A 24,398-nucleotide genomic window follows, 5' to 3' on the forward strand; every position below is an offset into this window, starting at 1 on the left:
TCAATCTCCGTCAATCTACCTGCTGAGTGATTTATATGATTAATTCCTGCACTGAGCTTTTATTTGTTCAGCAGGAACGTCAAATGTATTGTCTGTGTGTGTGTGTGTGTGTGTGTGTGTGTGTGTGTGTGTGTGTGTGTGTGTGTGTGCTGTATGTGCTGTATGGACGTGCATGAATGTAAGAACGGCAATAAAGGATTTGGGAACGGGAAGGGTGTAACCGCCATGTATGGTCCCCCACCCCCCCATCCCTCTTACCAAAGCTGTTCATGAATGGATGAGCAATTCAAGCTTTACATAGATCCCAGGTTTTAATAATGTCAGCTGTGAAAAGCTCTCTGAATGGGATGCAATAACTCAGAGCCGTACTTAGCATTTTCCGGGCAGTGCTTGTGGCAATGCCTTGTTTGCAGCTGCTGTTTGGGTCACTTTTTTTTTTTTTTTTTGTTCCCAAAGCACGTTCCACACACTTTGTAACTGACCTGCAGGGCTTAAAGTACAAACATAATGCCACCAGCAAAAAAAAAAAAAAAAAAAGCAGCACACAAACAAGCACTGTGCAGATGTAATGATGTAAAGAAGAATAGCTGATACGTTTCTGTTTACTGACCTTTCAGGGGATAAAATCTGCTATTCAGCTACCGTCACATGGTGACAGAATTATTTAAACATTTGTTCGATGAAATTAGTGCACGCGCTGCGTTGCATGATAATCTTCAGAGGGCAAGGCTTGTGGTTTAACCTTATTTGTCTAATTATTGCCAAACAGGGTAGACCATCACACACACACACACACACACACACACACACACACACACAAACACACCACGCAAGCCCTTTTAAAGCGTCCCCCAACCTCCCCCCATGGGCGTCCTGTGTACAGCACTCTGTGCTTATTAATAACCCTGTAGAACACATGTTGAGAAATAATTTGTGGACCCTTGCTGTGCAAGGTTCTGCATGACTAACTGTGCTATGGCAGGAATGCAGGAAGAGCAACTCTACAGCGGAATGTCGCACTCCTCCAGTGCCTCAAGGACAGACCGAACAACGGACAGAGCAGGAATAAGGACAGATTGAAAGAGAGAGTTTTGAAAGCTCCCATCGCGCCACGTCTCCGAATAACGGTGTTTGTTTTCGCGAGTATTTTCAAAGGGAGAGCCGAAACCCAAACAAGCAGCCGAACATGCCCTCGTGAACTTTCACACAGAGCTTACCAGACGCACTTCATAATTGCGCTGCCCTTATCGGTTGCTAATTATCTGGAGACGAGATGTCTGATACCGCGCTTTCCTTACTTTGATAATGAACTGCACTGCAACTGTGACATCATTAGCGGTCAGTCCGACCGTCACCTCGGTTTGTTTAGTTTTTCTCTTTTTTTTTTCAGCGTTAACAGAAGATAAAGCATTTACATCGACTCCTCAAACAAACGATTAAATGTCGGTTTCCTGTACGAAAGTGAAATTCTTCTTTCAAGTCGAGTCATTATTCACATTGCGTTCATAGGCTTTCCAAAGGGAAGCACGGAGCATGGAGATGAAGTCATTACGCCGAGCGTCTTTTTTTTCCTGCTCCCTCTCATCTCCCCTGCCTGTTTTTCATGTTAGAAACACACTAATCTTTCAAGTCATTTCTCAACGCGGGGTGGCAATTTCATCCGGACCACATCCTCGTTATTTATTTCGGCCCGCTCGGACGATCGCTTTCATTTGCCATTCCATCTGAAGCACTCATCTTACACCAGCTCATTTCAGTCGAGACGGCTCCCCACTCACTCTGTGTTTTTCTCCTGGAAGACCGGTCCTCGAAGCTTCCTGAAACACGCATGAGGCAGGCTGGTTGGGAGGATATGAGAAAGCGAGAGTAGGTGGGTGTCAGCCTGGCTTAAACACTCTTAGAATCTAGCCATTTCCAGCCAGCGTGGGTGGAGTGCATAGCTGAGGACCGAGTCACTCAGAAAGAATTCCTCCTTTACTGCTTTTCCTTCTCCCTCCCTGTTTGTCTGTCTGTTTGACGGAGGGATGCGGAGGTGTTTGAAAATGGTCCCTTTTTTTTTTTTATTACCCCAAGGGTTGAGCCAGCAGGAGAGATGCAAGCAGTCCAAACTGGCCCCAATTACAGTCTTTCCGCTGGGAGCATTCTAATCCTAATCCATCTAATGACCCCGTGGTGAGAGAAGGAGAGGAGGGGGAGAGGGGGGGATTTCAGAAAAAGCGTGCGAAAGTACACGGAAAGTGGGTTTATAAGGAACCCTGCGGAGAAAGCTGTGTTGACTTTTTTTATGTGACAACCCCACTGCATTTTCAAACCCTCGCGTTTCCGTTTTCAGTTATTCATCATACGGCTGAGTTTATTCGGGCTGAAAACCCAACAACATCCATAACACTGAGATTTCCATCACCTTGCAAGTGTTGCGCTGGCACTACAGCCGTGATCAATGAATAGACGCACTTTCAGGCCGCAAAGGCTAGGAATATCCGTGGCGTTTATTAAGACAAGCTGCGATACGCTGTGAAATCTTCAATAGACAGAACTACAGAGCACATGAGCTTCGGCTTTCGTTTTGAAATTGTTTCCCGCTGCAAGTGTTTCAGGGAATGCAGAAATCAAGTCCATCATTCACACTTTTTTTTTCTTTTTCTTTTTTTCTACACACCAGATGTACTTAATCCTCTAAAGAATTTGGAACTAATCTTATTTTCTATCATGGACTCGCACATGAACACAGATTAGACTTTTTGTGGGGTCAGTGTGATTTGTTCTACTTTTCCATTTATCTTAAAGTGAAACATTTGTAATCTAGGACTGTTTCTGGGGAATGCTGCGGCGCAGTGTTTGTGCGGAAATGTGGCAGGCTTTTCATCTGTTCACTGAAAAGAGTAACGTTGAGAACATGGTGAACGATGTTTTCGCCTGATGATGTAATTACCCACTTCACGGCGTCCGTGTTTGCTGGAGGTGGAGACGGCATGTTTTTTCCAGAAACTGAAGGTTTTTAATAAGACAGCAGAGCTCTAATCCTTCTGGCTCCTGATGAGCCCCACCCTTACAGGCACGTGTGCACACACACACATATACACACACACACACACACACACACATATATACACACAAGGTCACAGTAAATAAAATAAAAGCATGAAAGACAATGAAAGTTTGTCACCGAGTATTCGGTGTTGTTTTAGATTATTTTGACTGTAATTAATCTCTTTACGAAGGACTCAGCGATCCTCATGCCTGGTAGACCTGCCTACAGTTTTCAGCTCAGCAAAGTTGTTGAGCCGTAACTCTCCTTCATTTTGCTCTATTGGCTTTTTTTTGTGGTTATTGACAGAAATAAGCTGATGTATGGCCCTGACCACTTGCCATGGATTTTCCTCTTCCTAGCAAATGTTCCATTATTTGCAAAAGGCACACAACGAAGAGAAATGAAAATGGGCAATAACACGTCTGTACAGCAAACAGCAGAAGTGCCTCAGTGTCTCTAACTGTGTATAACAGATCAGGGTGGATCACTCATGCTGTGTTTCGAAGCAAGGCTTCCTTCTTCATGAGCTCATTCTCTTACTGTGTTATTGAGGCTCATGTTTATTTCTCAGGCGGGGAGTCAGCATGTGGCGCAGGAATCGCATTTGTAACATGCACACACAAACACCAGGGTTCTTCCTGGCTCCAAATCAGACAAAGATGGCAGACGGGTGAAGTGGGAAGGTTTGGGAGCTCGGTTCGACAGGCTGCTTGTTTCCGTTTATGCTTCACGGGTAGGGGGTCATATTTCTACAACGCGTCTGAACAAAAGGAAAAGTGACAAATCATGTTAGTTTAACGATTCATGGTTAAAAATTAAGTCATGGGAGGAACAATCCTACAAAATAAGCTTAGCTACTTCCTAGTCTTGCGCAGTTCGTCTCAGTGTGGCAGTGAAAATGGCTGGTCATGTGGACATTAAACAGCCGGCACATGCATTGTGTTATTTTTTTTTTTATGTTTTTTCTTTTTCCGTGTACAGATCTACCATCCGATTAAAAATGACGTTTTGTTATGTACACTATGTGCTCTAAGTATGTTGATATCTGACTTTCATACTTGTATCTACGTCTTCTCCAACCCAAACCCAGAAGCACATAATTGTCTAGAATGTTTTTGTATGCTGTATCATTAAGATTATCCTTTACCGGAACTACGGAGCCCAAATGACAAGGATGCCAATGTACACAACTTGAGATCCATAAAGATATACTAAGATATACTAAAGTTCCATACCAAAGTTGATATGGACGAACGCTTGACTTCAACCCCACTGAACACACTTTAAGATAAATCCTGCCCTCGGCTCCCGAGTGGCGCAACAGAACCGCGTTTTCTCTTTTACCTGGAGATCGCGGGTTTGATTTCCAGGTGATGCTACAGTTATCTGTAGCTGGGAGCCTTGAGAGAGCGGTGGCATATCTGCACTCCCACATCAATCATAGCGATGATCCGGGTCTACCAATCAGGGCGTTCCTCCGAGTGTATTACATCGCCCTCTGATGGTGTGTGAGCAGCAGTTTGAGAACTGACGTTGCCGTTGGCAGCTTTATGTGTGCCCGAGAAAGACCTTGGCTTGCACCCCCTCCTGGTTGGTAACCGTCGTCATGGGGGACCACCCTATCAAGATGCGTGGGAATTAGACACTGAGTTCTTGTGCTCTTCATGTGTATTCCCATAGCCATGGACCAAAATCTGAAGAGTTTTTTTAGAATTTCTTAGAGTGCAAGAACTGCTCAATGTTTTAGAAACGGTACCCAGATATACACTTAATTTTGGCTACATAATGTATCATGAGTCAACAGTTTCCTTACTACAAGCACTTTTTTTTGTTAGCACTATTAAATTATCAGTCAGCTCAAATGGTTAAGCCTCTGGGTTAGTGATCTGGAGGTTGGGGGTTTAAATCCCGGCACTGCCAAGTTGTCACTGTTAAGCCCTAGAGCAAGGCTGTTAACCCTGAACTTTGACCCCAGCTTCTTAACTGAAATATGCACTAGGGGTGCTCCGTGCAGGGTTTTTGGGGCTGATTTGTTTGGTTACTAGTTATTGCTGTGAAAAATAACTATTCTTAACACACAAATACAATTAAAATCTGAGAAAGTATAATAAATTTACAACTTTTACTTAATTAATGGCAACATATTCCTTTCCCTTGAAACTCTAAGGTCAGCTAAAGAGCAAGAATTTACAAATGGCTCTCACAAATGCAGAAATTCTTATCTAAAACACGACCGTCCTGCTATACTCACTCGTGTTAAAGTGTAGCTCATGAAGCAAGGAGGAAGAACAAATCGAACCTCTGCACCGAACGTTTTCAAATAAACTCAGACATCAAATCAACATTTGTATTTGGCTACTTATTAGTAAGCAGTGAGGGCAGGCACTTTTTATAAATATCAGAATTTCTGCATTTTTAAGAGACAGTCTATTTCTCTTATCATCCAGAATGTGTGCAGCCGTGCTGAATAGTCGCTCACTGTCAGCCCGCATGCATGGAGCGGTAAGGTAAACCCCGGCTGCCTCGGCCAGAGCTGGGAGCCAGCCTTTATTTCTCTCTTCAGTATTATTTTTGTGATAATGGTTTTAGGATTTTTACTGTCTGTTGAGTACGGTTCAAGCTTTTTGAGGGTGGTTGAGTGAGGGTCGACTTACAAGATTGAGCTGCTGCCTTTGGAGATAATTTTTCTTACTCAAATTATTCATGCTGTGTTCCTCCACATGGTTTTGCTTTAGAAAAATTTGCATCTTGCAAATATAAAGTCTATGAAAGAGACTTGGTAATACAGTGGACCCCTGCAGGTCAGGGTTCGTGGCCTCAGTCCTTTACAGATTTTTTCTACAAATCTTTTTTCCTGGCAATATATAATTTTCCATGCGTTTTAACAATAAACTATTAAGAACAATCTAATTTACTCGTTTTCTAAAATAAATAATAACGGAAATTTCCCTATAAAATATAATACTGGATAAAGTTTTTAGTACTGTAGAGAACACAAAGCAACTGTAGAGGAAAACACGGCTTGGGATGGTAAATTATTACTGTTTTCACCCTACAGTGCTGGTACCAAAGAAAACGAGGGCACATACTGAAGAAAGCGTGCTTGTAGGGATGACAGTATATATAGGGGTATCATCAGTATTTTACATTCTAGCACTGCAGGAAACACAGCAGTACAGTACTGTACAGTATACGGGTTGACCTTTATATTCTTTTTTAAGGGTAATGTATTACACTGAGTTTGAAATGAAATCTAAGTATTTTGGGAGCATATTTACTGTAAAAAGAGGAATTTTTAGGCTTTAAAAAAAAAAATTTATTAACCACATTTAAAATTTGTGGTTTCGCAGGTGCTCTGGGAACGTAACCCCTAGCGTAATTTTGGGGGTCGACTGTATTCCCAGATGGTGACGGAATGTTGATGGGGCTGTCGTGTCATGGCATTGGGGTTAGCACTGTGTTAACACTTCCAGGGTCAAGGGTTCAATCCCTGCCTTGGGTCTGTGTGTGTGGTGTTTCCTCAGGGGATTCTGGTTTCCTCCCACAGTTTGAAGACATGCAGATTGGGTTAATTGGCGTTCCCAAATCGCCCGCAGTGTGTGTGTGTGCCCTGTGCTGGATGGGCACTGGCTAGTTTTCTTTCTAGTGTTTTTTTTGCTTTCACAGAATGGACACAGTTTTATGTCTGGCTTTAGTACGCTACACAAACACACACACAGATATCAAACAGATATTAAATGAACATGAGCATGAGTGTGCTCTGGCTGCAGTAAAATAAAGACCAAAAAATATATTTGAGCATATCTCTATATGCAGATTACAGATCACAGGAATGAAAACGGAGATGCATTATTTATGCAAACTTCTGCGTCTGACTGCTAGTCCAAAACACATCGATTCCTCTGTTTTTCTGGCTCTGGGTCAGCGAGCCGCACACTTTCCTACTTGTCCACCTAACTCTTTGTTCTTCCTTTCTTTCACTCTTTTGTCTGTCCATCTCTATTTTCTTCCATGCCCCCCCACCAGCTCTCACCTTTCACTACGGTTTACTCTTTTCATATCTCATACTGTCTTCTGCTTGTTTTTTCCTTTCTTACTCACACAATTTTTCTCTTCGGCTCGTCATGCAGAGAAGCGCTTCAGCCATCAGTTGGATGATATTGTTAACTGGATATGATGACTGTGGCTTTACTTGCAGCTTGTGCTGACTCTACAATGACATGCACAGCTCTGAGTGTATCGGACAACACCGAAGCCATCACAGCATGGAGGCCTTCCAGAAGTTGTCCTTGTTGTCTTTTTCTTTTTTTTTTTATTTCATCTGTATTATATTTACAGATCTATCTTTATCATCTGCTATTACATTCTACAGAGAGTGTAGATGTGAAGAAAGAGAATTCACACGCTGTCAGTCTCTGCGTCAAATCCAATAATCACCCCGCAAGCAGCTGTCACTTACCAGAGCCAGTGCTCAGAGGTGATCTGATAATCTCTTTCTTCAAATGCAACATTTATACCGATTCTGTTTATAAGCTAATGAATCATCTTGTACACGCCATCGGGTTGTCGCGAGATCGCATACGTCTCTGTCTTTCCTTTCACGCTGAAGGCTTCATCCGCACACTGATGGTCGCGTAGATGAACAAAATCCATACTCCCTCCGGGCTAATAAAGCGCTTTCTCCACTAAGCGAGCTACTGATAGAGCTAATGAGTGCTTAATGGTGGCAGATATACATGCTTCTGATGTGGAAGCACAATAAAGTTCGTCTAAACTGAATTATACACGAATGGCGGAGAAGAAAACGGATGAATATGGTTTGCAGTGGGTTTATTTTTTTCCTCCTTTGGAGCAGGCGGTGGTGGTTCAAGTGCTCCCACCTTTATCAATACCCTTCAGGAGCTGCTCTAAGACCCCTCATTTCATTTCTGGTTATCTTTCCATATTAAGCGTGCTGCATTCTATTTTCGTTTGAATGCAGTCTAGTTCTTTGTGTCTTATTAAAGATGCTGTCGAGAAGTTTTTTCCCTCCACAGGGAACCCGAGTGCATTGTTTAAACGCCCAGCAGGTACGTTTTGATCCTGTGTGCTGGATAACAAATATGGTGGGTGGAAGGATGCAAAGTTCTAATGCTCGTCAAGGATTATTTCTAGTGAAATATTTGTGTAAGCTCCGAGAGGTAATGGGTAGGTATAAACAGCAATGATGCATCGTAGTGGTAATTCCTGACCAAAACCAAAACTGTGGGCAAAACATCCTTCGCCCTTGGCAGTGAATGCTTTCAGAGCAGAGTTTAATTTACTCGAGCAGCTGTAACTCATAATTGATTGCATGGATTTGCATAAAAATTGAAACGATTCTAAGGTCGTGTGCAAGACGGTCCCTGGTCCGCAGTCTTGTGTAGGCAGGGTTAAGTGAAGTGTGTGTGTGTGTGTGTGTGTGTGTGTGTGTATACTACTGTATCTATCAGGCATAACATTATGACCACTCTTTTAATATTCCTACGTTTTGCCTTTAAAATAGCCATGTTGTCTCAAGGCATGGACTTAGGCATTATGAGCAGATCTTTTAAGCTCTGTAAGCTGGTGCCTCCATTGATTGGACTTGCGGTTCCAGCAAGAAGCTCAGTTGAATTGAGATCTGGAGAATTTGGAGGCTAACACCTTAAACTCCTCGTTGTGTTCCTCAAACCATTCTTGAACCATTATCTTGCTAAAAGAGGAACACTGTCATGAAGGAATAACGTTTCCATGAAGGGCTGTGTAAGGTAGTGTCATTTCTTCCCCAGGTAAGCGATTTACATTATGATGTGAAAAAAAAAATGTGGTCCATCAGTCCAGGCCTTTTTCTTACACTGCTCTGTGATCCAGTTCTGATTGTAGGCACTTTTGGCATTGAAATTTTTTCCCGACAGCATGGGTATCCCAACCAGTCTGTGGCTATGCGCTTCAGTACGCAACAAACCGCGATGCACAGTGTGTTCTGACACCTTTCTGTCTGAACCAGCATTTTCACTCCAACTTTTTCACCAATTTGAGCTCCAGTATGCCAGCCTTCACTCCCCACATTCAGCAGTGTGCCGGTTTTCCTTCCTTATAATGCTTTTTTAAGGTCCTGACCGCTGCAGACCGGGAACATCACAGAAGAGCTGCAATTTTGGAGTAGTCCTGAGCCAGTCGTCACCTAGATATCACAATTTGGCCCTAAATTTGGTTTCCTACACATCAGCTTCAGGAACAAAATGTTAACTAGTTGGCTAATGTATCTGTTTATATATATATAGACTGGGATGCTTTCAGGTGGTTTTCAACCTTTATTATCTTTTTCCTTGGTTCGTGCCTACATTCAGAACCCAGCAGTCATCTAAGACCTATCAATAATACAGATGTTAAGGCAGCTGCAGACCCTGTTGTGGATGTGTTTTTGAATGAGGTACAAAGGGACAGTCCATCATTGTCTAATGATGCTGTGTTCAGTACAGATCTCTCTCTAGGCCACTTTCACCGCACTCAGGCTCCAGGCTCTTAGCCGGACAAAGCCATTTGGAGGAGCCATTGTGGAAGCCTGAAGGATGAAGGATGAGCGAGCACAGACCGTCTTCGTTACCAGAGAAACAAGTGGAAAAGGAAAAGGTTGCCTTAGTGACAAGAGGTCCGAAGGAAACTTTCAGAATTGTGCTTGTACTCAATAGATAGTCAGAAGGATGTCTTAGTCTGCAGTAGGTTTGTGCACCACCCCCACCAAACACCCCCGTCCCCCCCCCCGCCCCCCTGCAATTTTCCATTTTGAAATATCATGAAAACATTATATTTTTGATATTATCTGTCTTTTTTTTTTTTTTTGGTTCTTAAATTGGCAGTCTCATACTCACATGGCTGAAATTTTCACTTTTAATGCTACTGTAGGTATTTGAGCATCTGCCCTGACTGACACAGGAGAAGGCTAATCAAAAAGAGCATGTTTTATCACTTGCTGCTATGTTAGATCCATTAGGTTTGGTTAATCTTTTCGGTTGGAACCCAAAAAAGTCGTGTTTGCCTTTTCTCAGCCGTTGACTTGATTATTTTTCATAGGTTTCCCTAATAAAAATATTTTAATTGTATTAACATTTCTAATTTCCTCCAGGTACTCTGGTTTCCTCCCACAGTCCAAAGACAAGCAGATTAGGCTTATTGGCATTCCCAAATTGCCTGTAGTGTGTGAATAAGTGAGTGTATGTGTGTGTGCCTTGTGATGGATTGGCACCCTATCCAGGACGTACCCAGCCTTGTGCCCTAAGTCTCCTGGGATCGGCTCCAGCCCCCCCGCGCCCCAGAATACCGGATAAAGCAGAAAAATACTGTAGGTGATGAATGAGTGAGAGTAACCTTTCTAATGTTAGCCGGACTGGGCGAGAAGGCACATAGGGAAGCTTATTAGACTGGGGGAAGGGGGCAGGACTTCCAGGAAGCACTGGTTAATATTGGGGAGTCCTACAGTATATCTTTTTACAAATCATTCCAAATTCCTTTGCTGATTAACTCATGACCTTTTTATTGGGAGAGTTTGAGTGATAACTTGTATTAGTATCCTCCCATTTTAAAATGCAGAGCTCCTGTGCAGAATGCATAAAGGTTGGCAGGTTTGGTGATGTACAGTAGTATATAATCAGAATAAATGTTCCTGGATATTGCAGCAGCGTAATATCGTGTTTTATGATTTTCCTTATGACCAAAGTTTTTTTTTTTCTTTCCATGTATTAAAAAACAGTTTTTGAAAGCCCCTGTGTTTATTCAGACGTTTAATGAAAATTTACGGTACTAATCTCTTGTGGTGTCTTAATTAAATGCATGTATGTTTGGTACTCATTTGTACTGGGCAAGTCGGACGAACAGCATTAAGGCAGTTGTTTTCCATAAGCCGTTCGAGTGACTCGATAAATCTGGCTTTACTGTGCTGTAAACAGGTAGTGATGGGTCACTGGAGGATTTTGCACTCTAGAAAGTTTACTGAATATCTGTCTCTTTACCGTAAATGTCTGCACCGTTGTAATTCACCCGAGACCCCATAGAGCCTTTTGTTCAGCAAAACGTGTGCGTTTGTGTGTGTTGGGCTGCAGCATGTTCCCTCTGACAGACTAGATTAAACATGGTTGTTAATGAGTCAATGGAGGATCGTATCGATGCCGGCTCATTTTAATCCCATCCCTCTCCATGGATACCCTCCGCTGCCTCCGTCTGCATGGCGCGTCCACAGCTGGCTGAAATACGAGGCGGGGAATGGGAGAAGAGAGGCATTTCATTACAGCAGCTTGGCTCTGAGCAATTCTCACGCTTAGGAGTCATGTTTCACAGCAGCCAGCATGATTTCTCTTACTGCGTTGCTCAATAGTGCAAGAAAAATGCAAGCCGAGCCTACTTGTAGCCGTTATTAGGTGCACAGTAATTTGCTTTGGGTTTTGGGTTTTGCGTTTCATTATTTATTTCGATGAATATTGAAGAAATCATCTGCATCAGTTAATGGCGTATTTATATAAGTGATGCTGTGAGATAGAAGGCCAAGTATATAGTCTGTGTTTGTTTTGCATCTTTATCCTCATTTGTATCTGTCTACTCTACCAGTGATTGCCTTTTAACCAGAATCTGAAGAATCCTTGCTTACTTATTGCATAGTCTCACATCTAGGCGTATTAGATACAAGCTGTTCCGCTTTATGCATCTTGAATGAGATTTCTGTTTGATATCACATTTGCTTGCTCAATCCTGCATTGTTTTTTTTTTGTTTTTTTAGCATTTATGGGTCACTTTAACTAATGAGTTTGACTGGCACTGCGCAAATTCATATAAGCTGAAATAAGCCCACTTTAATAGTTTTAAATGGGAAGACATAGGCCAGCTGGATAGAATAAATAGTGTTTTTTTTTCTCCAGATTAAGCTGTTACTTGTTGTTTTCTTTCTGCTTTTTCTCTCCACACTATACCTGGTAACCTGCAGTCATACAATGGAATATTGGAATATCGAATAATGACTTTATTGTGACAAAAAACAAAGCATTTCTTGCTAGAAGAATGTGTCTGTTAAGAATGCAAGATAATTAGACGATGCATTTAAGGAATTCCTGGATCATTCAGTTGGACAATATTAAGCAGGAGTTTGGTGACGTCACCTTAATTGGACATACAGTACAGGTCAGATTTTTATTTATTGAAGCAGAAGTGGCAGAAGTACTTGTGTGAGTGTGTCGTGCAGCAGTAGTGCCTGGTCTGTCTGGACCTTATTACTGTGCACAGCAGCAGGTTCCTCTCTCCAGGCTGAACATGTGTCACTCTAGCTTCTCCCAGATCCCTGGGATGATTGCAATACTGCCAAACATAGACCATTACAACAAAAAAAAGAAAGGAAAAAAAGCTTTTTTTTTTTTTAACTTCTCCCGCAACTGGGCTTTGCTACATTGGACTATTATCATTCTCTTTTCGCTGACATGCTCGACGTTTTTGTGAATACTCCATTAATGGTACTCATTCTCCCTGACTTCCCAGCACCGAAAAATGACCCGGGCACAGCCATTTCCGTCTCATAATGCGTGCTTATTAGGGTTCCCATATTCCTGCTGTTCTGAGCCCATATTCTACTCAAAAATAAATGGGGGAAAATTTGCTTAGGGCATTACCCACAATCCTCCCATGGTAAACAAGAGCACGGACAGACGTGGCTATGAAATGCTGAGAGGCTCTTGCAGGTCATTGGCATGGCCTGGATCTGCTGTTCATGTTCCCAGGAGAAAATGGATCAAATTGATTAAAAGTCTATCCAAGTTGGTCCATCAGCAAGAAATGGAACACGGAAAGTGAATTTGTCCACTGATGGTCTTGTGTGGCTTTTGAGCACATTATGATGGGTTTTGGCAGGCAGAAAGAGCAGATGGAAAAGCGGCCTAGAAGGTTTGAGAGAGAGCGAGAGAGAAAGGATTTAGGAACGATTTATAGCATCAGCATAGGCACTCATTTTATTCTAAAAAGAAAAAAAAAAAAACTTCAAACATATTCCTGAATTCATCTTTCAAACGCAGAAACACTTTCGAATCGTTTCCTCCGAGTGCAAAGCGGTGCACGCGGTGAGCTTTTCTGCCTGGTTTAATGCACTCTTCTGCAGCGCTTCTTCTACAGCAGGCCGTACATGTTGGAAAATGTATGCAGATCTTATTTTCTCACCAGGTTAGATTTCGCTTTTTTTCACCTGCTCGTTCTTGCACTTTGAAAGAAGTTAGCGGTTTTCTTTTCTTTTTCTTCCTGAGAGCTGATTTATAAGCATGCCACTCTTCATGTCTTCATGCTGTTTCTCTGGCTGTTGAATTCATTTTGAATTCAAGTCATAATTTTATCGTCATTTTCTCCAGTTCGTCATCCAGAAAAGAAAAAAAAAAAAAACGCCGTAACATGCTTTAGTGTAATGACACATAAACACTGCACTTAAATATGAGCTGTTTTCTTTTTAATAGCTGTCTCTTTGCTACTCTTATTGTGTATTTGCAGGCATTATGCTCTCCCTCTACTCTCTTTCTCTTGCTACCCTTCAGTCGAGGTAATTACCCTCTCTTGCTTAAGAGAGGAGAAGCTCCACTGAGGACTCTTCTCGCCTCACACATCAAAAGGGAGTAATGGGCCACATTGTCTCTGCATAATAGGTGCATTTTATACATTAGATGCCTTTGTCTTTCGCCGTGGTTTATACCAAACAAACAGCAGAACTTGTATCTGTCTTTATGAACTCATGTTCTACAAAAAGTGAAAGTTCCTGTACTTTCTTTCGTTTGGGTGTTCGAGGCTGTGTGCTTCATCCGAAAGAACTCGGCCTACATAAATATCATCCTGCGTGGGTTTTTTTTTTCTTCCATGTCCTACTGACATTTACCTATCCTTTCCCTTCTACAAGTATGTTGTCTTTACTAATCTTTCATTCCTTCTTAATTTAGGTTGAATGTGAGTAAGCAGTCTCCTGAATGTCAAGGATGTGTTCAGTGCGCTTCTTTCAAAGAGGTGCACTTTGACCCTTATGGATATTAAAAACAAAAAAACAACCACTTTTTTTTAAATCAGGCAATGTGATTTTATCAGGCACGAATCAACAAACCCACATTTATTTATTTATTCATGTTCATTAACTGTCTAATGCAGGTCAGCATTTTGGTGAAGACCGCAGCATCTACACCTAGAGGTGTTTTATCTACCTGTAGTTTTTTGACAGTAACCTGCCCCCAGCCCCCCTGGAGCCATGAGGCATTAACACTAGCTGCCACACCACCTACATTTCCCTGATATTTTCATTGCCATATGACTCAATCAGGTCTGCCATTCAGAAAACCAGCTGACTGGAATTGTTTTTCTATTGCCTTGTACAGCACAGCAGTCTCCAGCAGTCATGTGTGGTAATTTGTGAAGTTCTGTTTGTTTGTCTGCATCCTCATAAAATCGAACACAGATCTTTAAGCTCCTGTATTGGTACTGGCGTAAGTGTTCACTGTTACCAATAATGTGGCGTCAGAGATGCCAATACTATTGGCGCATCCTACTTCCACATGTACAATTATGCAATGGAAAAGGTACATGGACATACTGTGAGACTGCGGGAAACCATACCACAGCAAACTATGCGTCAGCCATCAGATCGGCAGTTTCTTTACGACATCAGAGGAAGTTTCCCTTAATGCCAACCAATTTTAATAGAAGCTCTATACTGGATTACAGGAACTTGCTAGTTTTCAAGTATTCTCTCATTTAAAGACAGGATACCGCTATCTACCTGGTCCATAACGTCCTTTTTTAGGACTCAAAGGGTTCTGTAGCGCAAAACGTGTAACGTATACCTTGATTCAGAACGATGCACTTGCGAAATCAGGACTTCAGTGTCCAAGCCTATCAGGGTACATTTGTTCTTCTTATTAACCAGCATGGTTTTGGACTGGATCCCACTAAAAGATCTATTGGTGGCTGATAAGAGGGGAGAGCAGCTGCCTGCCAAAACCCACATTCAAAACCAGTCGAGGACGCACTTTCAGCAACAAATCACTTCTGGTAACTTGGTCCAAACAGTCTGGGTTGTGTTTGATGTTTCACTACTGCTAGTTAACGCGGGTGGCGTTAACATAGCAAGCTAGCTTTCTAAAGCGGAATGAGTGGAGACATAAAAAGAAACTGAGGGGATTTACTGGACAGTGCACCGCCCTCCATGGTTTATTCTCTTTGCCCTTTGGCTAATACTCTCCCCCCTGGTTCCCAGCTGGACCACTCTAGCACTCGGACCACAATTCTCTCCATGCGTTCAGGTTCACAATCCACATAATTCACATAATTCTTTTGAATTCAACGAATGATTTGTATTGTTTTCCTTTTTTTTTTTTCCCATCACTAAGTGATACAGTGTGATTAGAGATGAGCTACAGTGGCAAGTGCGGTTACAAGGTCATAATCTTGCTTCTCTGTTGGGATTTTTCTCTCCACATAATAATAACCAAAACATTCTGTATTAAGTACATCCCTGCATCCCTGCCAAATTACCACAAATACCCAATGCAAGCAATTAGCTGAGATCAAAAGTATTAGATTACATACTTATTTCTCTCTCTTTCTCTCTCTCTCTCTCTCTGTTGTTTTACAGAGGAGAGGCCTGACTGCTCCAAGGCCAGGTGTGAGGTACAGTTCTCTCCCCACTGTCCTGAAGACTCAGTGCTGATTGAAGGTTATGCCCCACCTGGCGAATGCTGCCCTCTGCCCAGTCGCTGTGTGTGTAGTCCCGCTGGGTGTCTGAGAAAAGTCTGCCAACCTGGATACCTCAACATCCTCGTTTCCAAAAGCTCAGGCAAACCCGGAGAGTGCTGCGACCTATACGAGTGCAAACCAGGTAAGAATGCACAGCTTAATGTTCAGGAGAGGGCAAAGACACATTTATGAGTTACGACTAACAAAAGAGTTTGTGGCTGTCAGTGTCCTTAAACAATGTTGCTAAGCAGTTTGTAATCTTAACAAAGTCACTGGCCAATGTATGGGCTATAATCTTTGGTGTCACATGACACAGAAAATATATTATCTGAGCGTTGGTAGCACTTATTGACACGTTGGTAGCACTTGTTGACACAGTGAAGTGTCTGGTAAATTACATATGTGTTGTAGTACTGTATGTGCAGTACTGTGCAAAAGGCTCATTTTTGCTTCTATAGAGCCAAATGTTCTTGTATTTTTGATGAAGTCTTGCGGAATAGCTCTCCAGTCTTCCGGAAGCACTTTTTGGCTCTCATTTTTAGTCCAGTCCCTCTACATGACTAGGTTCAGAAAAATGTTTTGGTTTGTTAGGCCACGCAGTAACCTGTCAATCATCCAAGCATAACAGCTGGTACAGATGTTGACAGATGAGTCAGGCTGGTGAGTAGTAGTATACTGATGATGCTGAATGCTCATGATGATGCTGAGTGGTTGGACCAGATGAGAGGGGAAATGAGGTTGCTGCTAAGGTGGCTACATAACCCACCAACCACTGATCACTTTTCAGACTGCCTTAATAAAACATTTGTTACCGTTTTGTTTAATTTCATGCGGATTTGTCTGGGCCTGGTGTAAAACCTGGTGTAAAACATGAATGAGAGTGCATCAACCCAAATATACACATGAAACAGTTGATATCGGCTCTTGTTTGTTTTCTTGTCAATGCCTCTTGGCAGCTGCAGTATACAAAATGACAGGAGTTGGAATTGAGTTTTTTTTGTGTGTGTGTGTGTGTGTTTTTTCTTCCCAGCACTTAGCCTAGTGCCTCTGTGTATTCTGGTTTAAACAGCACTGAGCTGCTCTGAGTGTGAAATCAAAGGCAAATTATTTGCAATCCTGCCTGAGGATTTGACAAATTGTGTTCTAACGTTTAGCGGTTATGTGTTTGTGTGGGCAGTTTTCAGCGTGGACTGCAGCACGGTGGAATGTCCTCCCGTACAGCCCATGCAGTGTCCTGTGGACAGCTACGAGACGCAGGTCAGGCTCACGGCAGACGGCTGCTGCACACTACCCACCAGGTGAGACGCGCAAACACACACCCACTCGAAAATGAGTAACGGCATTACAATGGATCTTGAATTTTTTATTGATTGACATGCCTGCCTTCCGATTTCTGTCATTTCTTCCATCATTTTTTTTCCCTCTGTCACTCTCAGGTGTGAGTGTTTGCCTGGTGTCTGCGCCTTCCCACAGTGCTCAGCAGGAACGCTGCCCCACTTGGTCTCCCGCGGTGACGGAACACCGGGACGGTGCTGTGATGTGTACGAGTGTGTCAATGGTAGGTCTTGTTTGCTCAACGTGTTGTGTGTGTGAGTGTGTGTGTGTGTGTATTTGGAGGAGAGGTTCATAGGTGAAGTGTGTGCATAGAATCTTAACAAGAAGCCAAGCCCGTCGACTGTTGACCGAGTAACAGTGAGAGGACAGCGCGCGCGCGTGTGTGTGTGTGTGTGTGTTTGTGCGCACGCGATGTGTGCATCCAAACATACTAATGCCGACCCTCGTAATGAGCTTCTTAACAAACATGAACACAGCGGCAAGCTCATTTAGAAGGCTCAGGAAAGCCCACTGTACATTTGTTTAAAGCAATCGAATAGTCACATAGAGTTGCATTAGGTTCACTACCACGTTGTCCTTGAAGGAAAGAACGTAGTGCAAAGACAGCAGGTACTCTGTAGATGAGCTGAATTTCTATAACCGACCGAGGGAAAACACGCTATGGCCTTTTGTAAACTTGGCTTTGGCTCTGAACTCTGGAATCAATGCCGTTAGATTTAGTTTGTGCGATTATGCTGAGAGTGAAATGGAAACCTACAAGCATGGGTGTGATCTTTTCAGTGTTTTTTCAGTAGCTACCCTAACTAATCTCACATCACTCTTTTCTATTATTCCTCAGCAATCCGTGCAAGTTTAATAAATCATCTCGAGCAGAGATGAGGGGAAAAAAACGATTCAGTTATGAATCACGTTTTATTTGTATGGCGATTCATGTACCTCCAAACTGACTCAGTTTCTTTTAAACAATTTTTTACAAGCAGCAGTCCTAAAATATGTACTGTATTATCATATAAAAAAACCTACAAATACTGTATTTGCACAAATTGTGTCCCTGGAATTAATATGTTCATGAACATGACTTCTTTTTTGACATACTTGCGGTATGGTTCTGCTCTATGGCGCTAGACGCTCAAAACCAAGGCAAAAGGTTCTCTATGACAAGGCGCTATCCCATTCAGCTCACGTGAAATTGCGGACGACTTGGGGTACAAAATTCTGCCTCACTTGCGTTAAAAGCCGCCGCTTTTTTCCGCGAACATTGCGAGCGAATTAGTCTCAAATACACTCATTACGCTTGCTTTCACAAATCTTAAAAAACAGCGAGTTCTAATTAGTCGGAATATGAGCGTGATGTTGTCTACATTTTTTTTCCATCCGCATCAATTTTTTGGGATTTTTCCCTGATTTTCTCCCTAATTTAGTCATGGCTAATTCCTCCCTGTCACTAAGGGGCTCCCACATTAAGGCTACTACACCCACTCAGTCGGGAGGGCCGACCGCATTTTCCTGAAATGCTCGCTCACGCACAGTTGTGGGAACAGCGCTATCTGCTCCTTCTGCTTGCGTGAGCTCACCGACGCTCACAGGCGCCCCTGATTGGCTGTAGAGCCGTGATTAATGTGGGAGCTCTAAGTACCTCTCTATAGCTTTTTTTTTTAGTAGCACGAAGCAGATGACACACAGCATCTGGGAGACTTGTCATTTTTTTTCTCTTAAAAATACATATTTTGAAATTAGACTTGTACAGGACCTTGTACAGAAAGCATAAATGTAGTTTAACTTAGTTTTACAATATGTGTCTGTATAGTGCAGTAATACCAGATAACGCCACAATAACGGCACTTCCTTTTTGTTGTGGTAGATTAGAGCTGAAGGAGCGTCCAGGGGAAGAGGTTTTGCGATGCTGCCGCTCTGATTAGCCGCCTCCCTGAGCATATTATCCCCGGTAACGAGAAGTGCAGGGTGTGATTGCTATATTCTACAGCTCATGTATAACTAATGAATGCTGTGTCGTGGACAACTGGCTTGTATAGTTGATGTTTAGTCCTGTTTGAATAGAGCGTAGACTTTGCCATCCAGATGTGTTTCTCGCCTCTTGAAACTACAGGCCTCTGCTTACTGCAGTAAAGTCAGATCGCCTTTTGATGTTCGCTTAAAATTCAAAGTTCTTTACCCTGTTTATGAACCAATTGAATAGACAATTGACCTGACAATACTGTATATTAAAACGATTTTAACTCTCGAACCGGAAAACGTTGGTAACACTCGCGTGCGCGTACTCGTGTTTTACTCTGATATACAGGTAAAATACTGTAGAAATGTCCAAATATTTGTCAACCTGACAGAACAAAGCTGCCTTTGTAGAATTAGGCCCTGCCATCCTTTATGAGCTGCGCATATTTAAAGAGAGAGCGGGAAGATGAACAAAGGAGGAAGAACCACCTTCCTGTGACAGTGGAAGGCAGCATGAAGATACCAGATCGAATGAGAACTGAAGAAAAGCAAGACATCCTGTGTGTGTGTGTGTGTGTGTGTGTCTGACTGCACACAGGCATCAATATATGAGAACCAGGAAAGAGGCATGTCTTAAAATGATTGCACCTCTCTGGCAGGTGTTTATTTGTTTCCTGTTTATCCTGCAGTAAAGCCTGAGGCACATGCTGCACATGAGAGAGCATTTAATAAGAGCCTCGTGTGCTTGATGCTCGGAGGATAAGAAAAGGATGAACACACAATACATACATTTACAGACGGAGGCACGCGAATGCAGCGCAGCAAGCGCAAACATCTGTGCTATGATGAGGAGCCAGGGTGTGTGTCATCTCAGTGGCGCGCTGTGAAGTAGCCCTGTGTCTGGCGGCTGATTAGAGAACAAAGAGGCAGGGCTCAAGATCAGCTCGGGGAGCATCAAAGCCCCGGAAACAGGAACACTTTGATTGAACATCTGGCCACCGGTGGCTACGTTTGGGCACCGAGCCTGTATTAATATCACGCAGCCTAAGGGAGGAATGAGTAAGAAAGATAGCACAAAAGAGGAAAGATGAACCCCTCTCTCTATGGGCGGAAACCTATACGATCGATAAGAAACAGCTGTCCTGCTTACATCATCAGCTGTGTTGTTGCAATCCTTTGCATCCCACACACCCATCGCAGGATTCTGTCATCACGTCAGCTCATGAATATGCAGCTTACAAAAGAAACGATGAGCGTCGCATGACACATCTACTCATGAGCCCACGCCAAAGTGCAAGGTGTTACTCACACTTAAGTTAAGAAGCAAAACAGCTGCACGTAATGCTGCTAAGGTTGTAATGCAGTTTCAGTTTCTTGATCGTCACTAATCCTAAGGGTTTGTTGAGGTGAAAATAGTTTGTTTTGTCGTCTTAAATAACACTTTGTCTATTTCTAAGCACAGATACGGTACACAGTGTTTGTCATGCAAAATTACCAAAGATCGGTACATCTGCGTAATGTGAGCACTCCATGCTCAATTCCACTTGAAGTACCTGGCACGGATCGAATAAGATATGAAAGTCTACTGTATCTAAACGCGGAAGTGGACCACTGTTTACTAGGCAACGTCATGAACGTCGCCTGTCTCCGCCGTTATCTCAGTGTGCGCGCAGAACACGCCAATCTCATCATCTGAACTACACAGCCGTAGCTGATAAAGTTATGAAGGCACGCATAACTCTCTTGAGGGTCACTTTTCTTTTATTATAAATTTTATTTAAATATGATAATATTAGGCATTAAGTGAGAAAGTTAATTTAATTGTACTCGCGTGTTTATGGCGTGGCAATACATCTAGGTGCATGCATGCATACTGTCATCTAATGTATCGGGGGTGTAAGTACACAAGTGTATTTGGGTACAGAACAATATTACTAAAGTGGAAGCTGGCCAGTGGGGGAGGGGGAGCGGTCATACCAGTGCCTAGTGTGAAAGTAGAAAGTTTGCTAACCACCACCCTTTAAGTAATGGCCAGATTTTATTGCAAATTCTCCTCATCTGTATACAGCGCAACAAATTGCATCCCAAAGCATCAACCTTGATGCTTATTCTGTGTTCAACACCATCATGGTTGGCATGGATTCGACAAGAAGTTGGAAAAATTCCTTCGAGTTTTTGGTCCATGTTGCCTCGATTGTATGACACAATTTTCAGGTTCACTTTCATAATGTAAATGCCCAGTCTGCCACATCGCACAATTTTTCTACTGGATTCAGGTCCAATTAATGGAAAGGCCAACGAAGAACACTGAGCTGATGAACGTGTCATGTTCATGAAACCAGTTTGAAATGACTTTTGAGTTGTGACACTGTGCACCATCATTGAATGATGGTAAATTGTGGCCATGAAATGAAGCATGTGGCCAACAACAATAATCAAGTATAATCAATAGAAGTAATGATTGGTTGGTGCTAACAAACCCAAAATCTGCCCCAGAATAATCCTCATACCATTACATCACCTCCACCACGTGACCTTCGGACAAAGGGCAGTTTCAGTCAATGGATTCATACTGTTGGTGCCAAACTCTGACCCTACCATCTGTGAGTCTCAGCAACTTCCTTCAGACAAGGCTATGGCTTTCCAGTTCAGTTCTGGTGAACCGGTGCCCACTACAGCTTCCACTTTCTGTTCTTGGCTGACAGAACTGGAAGCCGATATGGGATATGGTCTTCTGCTGTTGTAGCTTATCTCCCTGAAGGTTTTGACGTGTTGTGCATTGTGAGATGTTTTTCTGCTCACCACAATTGTGTTTTTATCTGAGATACTATAACCTCTCGCTCAGCTCAAACCAGTCTGGCCAGTGTCTCTTGATCTCTTTCATAAACAAGGCATTTCCGTCCACAAATCTGCTGCTCTCTGAATGATGTTTTCTTTATTAAACTGTTCTGAGTAAACTCTAGGGATTGTTGTGTGAGAAAATCCTAGGAGAACAGCAGTTATAGGAATACTCAAACCAGCCTGTCTGGCACCAGCAATCATGCCACGGTTAAAATCACTGAGATTACATGCCCCCCCCATATCTGCATGATTTTATCCTACAAGTCCAACATTGGCTAATTAGTAAATTGCATGAATAAATAAGTCTGCAGGTGTTGAATGAACTGCTTCATAAGTGTATTTTGTTATAAAAACTGAAGGAGTCAGCATGGTTCACTTTCACATCCACTGATAATTAGTGAACACAGCACAATGGTTTAGAAAGTGTGTATCTGTCTGTGTTGAGATGAGGGTGATTGGGTTTAAACACACCCTTGCCGTTGCCTTCCATCTTCAGGAAGGACGTGCAGGCTCTGAGCACCCCACCACATGGTGTCTGGATCAGCTGTGCCATCTGCAAACAAACCGGCGGCTAGATTACTTTATCGACGGCAGATGTTTGGTGGAGACAGAGTATAGTTTTGCTCACTCTGGCACAGGAGGTTGTGTATTTGGGACAGTGAGGGAGAAAGCATTCTCAGACAGTGTGTTTGTTCATCAGATTTTTCATTCAGACAATGATGTCACCCAGCTGGAGATTGATAAGGGGCTGATTATGTGAGTGTGTGTGTGTGTCCGCATGTGTTTCACACAAACAGGAATATCTGACAGTTTTATCCCCTTGAGTCAAAGTGACAATCCTGCAGCTTTATTCTTGACAGTGTAAAATAGATTTTTATAAAAGCTGTCCTGCTATTTTACTGAAATGCTATTTTTTTTAAACTAAGTTAAGGTCAGGGGCAGGTTTTGATTTAGATTTGGTTCTACTGTAGTAAATTCTAATTAAATATAGCCACTTACATACATACAGTACATACTGTACCATACACGTACACCACATGTGTCAGCGGCAGCTCGTAGTTTTAAAACTAAGGGAAGAAGTAAAGTAGGTTAATTATAGAGGAGACGTTCTGCATCATATTAATGGATTATTTTAATCATAATGTAAAACAGTATACACTGATCAGCCACAACACTGACACCACCGCCAGGTGAATTTAATAACGTTAATAATCACCTACTGTCATGTTGATAAATTATTTCCTCCCTATATAATTCTGTGTTTTTTGTGTAAAAACATAATAAAAATCATCTGACCATAGTGGGTCTTCATTAGGCGAATACAACCTCAGACAAACAATATTATACATATATGAATACATGTTTCTTCATTGTCTCATCATTTATTTAACAAAAACAATTTGGAGTTTAACATCCTACAGTGAGAAAGATTATTTACTAGTGGAAAGCATTTAAGACTTATTTTAGGGTTTTAGGTGACACAATTAGTGTAATCACTTCTTAATCTTATTAATTATCATTATGTAACGGCATTGGGTTACGGTTCGGAAGATTCCAGGTTCAAACCCCACCACCACCAAGTTGCCACTGTAGAGCCCTTCACCTTCACCTGCTCAGATGTGTATGTGTATCGAGATCTTTTGGACGAGTGTGTCAGATGCCGTGATGTAAATCTTACACGCTTGCCTAGGTCATGCACTTTTCTAGACGCTTTCTGACACCATCACTGTAAGTACTTGTTACCTGCATTTCTAAGGAATTATCTTTATTTGGCTTTAACATCATCATCGTTGTCTTCGTCTATACCGCTTTATCCTGTATTTAGGGTCACGGGGACCTGGAGCCTATCCCAGGAGGCTTAGGGCATGAGGCGGGGTACACCAGGGTGCCAATCCAACACAGGGCACACACACATACACACACTTACATGCTCATTTACACACTGCAGGCAATGTGGGAACGCCAGTTAGCCTAACCTGCATATCTTTGGACTGTGGGAGGAAACCAGAGTACCTGGAGGAAACCCACCCAGCAGGGGGAGAACATGCAAACTCCATGCACACAGAGACGGGACTCGAGCCTGGCTGGGAATCGAACCCGGACCCTGGAGGTGCTAGTGGCTTTAACATAAGAAAATATATTGAATTCAATATAAAATTGTAGGCCTTATTAACTCCTAATAACTCTTTTTGTATTTTTTTACACTACAATTATTGCTGAATGATTATAGCGCTGTATGGTTCTTGCCTGCAGGGTGTGCCTTCTGTGAAATCCCTGATTTGGCTCGGATGAGCGCAGTCTGCTCCACTAATTCATGTATTTACCATTAGGGGCAAAACCCAAAATGGCTAGACGTGCACAAGGGGAGGTCATCCTTCCTTATTGACATTCACCCTCATGTGAAAGTCACAGCTGAGGAGCTGCGGGGTTTGAACGGGACGCCAGTGAAGTCATTAACACTTAGGTATTTATCAATAATATGAGCTTGGTCATTTTAGTTTTT

At 42.5% G+C, this 24,398-nt stretch overlaps 1 protein-coding gene across 2 annotated transcripts in view; it reads left to right on the plus strand.

The window, feature by feature from the left end:
• The window catches only part of crim1 (cysteine rich transmembrane BMP regulator 1 (chordin-like)), an 88,045-nt gene that overhangs the window by 23,746 nt on the left and 39,901 nt on the right, over positions 1-24,398 (plus strand). For both annotated transcript variants that reach the window (XM_053509600.1, XM_053509599.1), the window contains exons 3-5: positions 15,666-15,908; positions 16,944-17,064; positions 17,203-17,324. In XM_053509600.1, coding sequence (XP_053365575.1) covers positions 15,666-15,908; positions 16,944-17,064; positions 17,203-17,324 — 486 coding nt within the window. The remainder of the gene's footprint in view (positions 1-15,665; positions 15,909-16,943; positions 17,065-17,202; positions 17,325-24,398) is intronic.

The sequence above is a fragment of the Clarias gariepinus genome, chromosome 13 (genome assembly GCF_024256425.1).
Source record: "Clarias gariepinus isolate MV-2021 ecotype Netherlands chromosome 13, CGAR_prim_01v2, whole genome shotgun sequence".
Lineage (NCBI taxonomy): Eukaryota > Metazoa > Chordata > Actinopteri > Siluriformes > Clariidae > Clarias > Clarias gariepinus.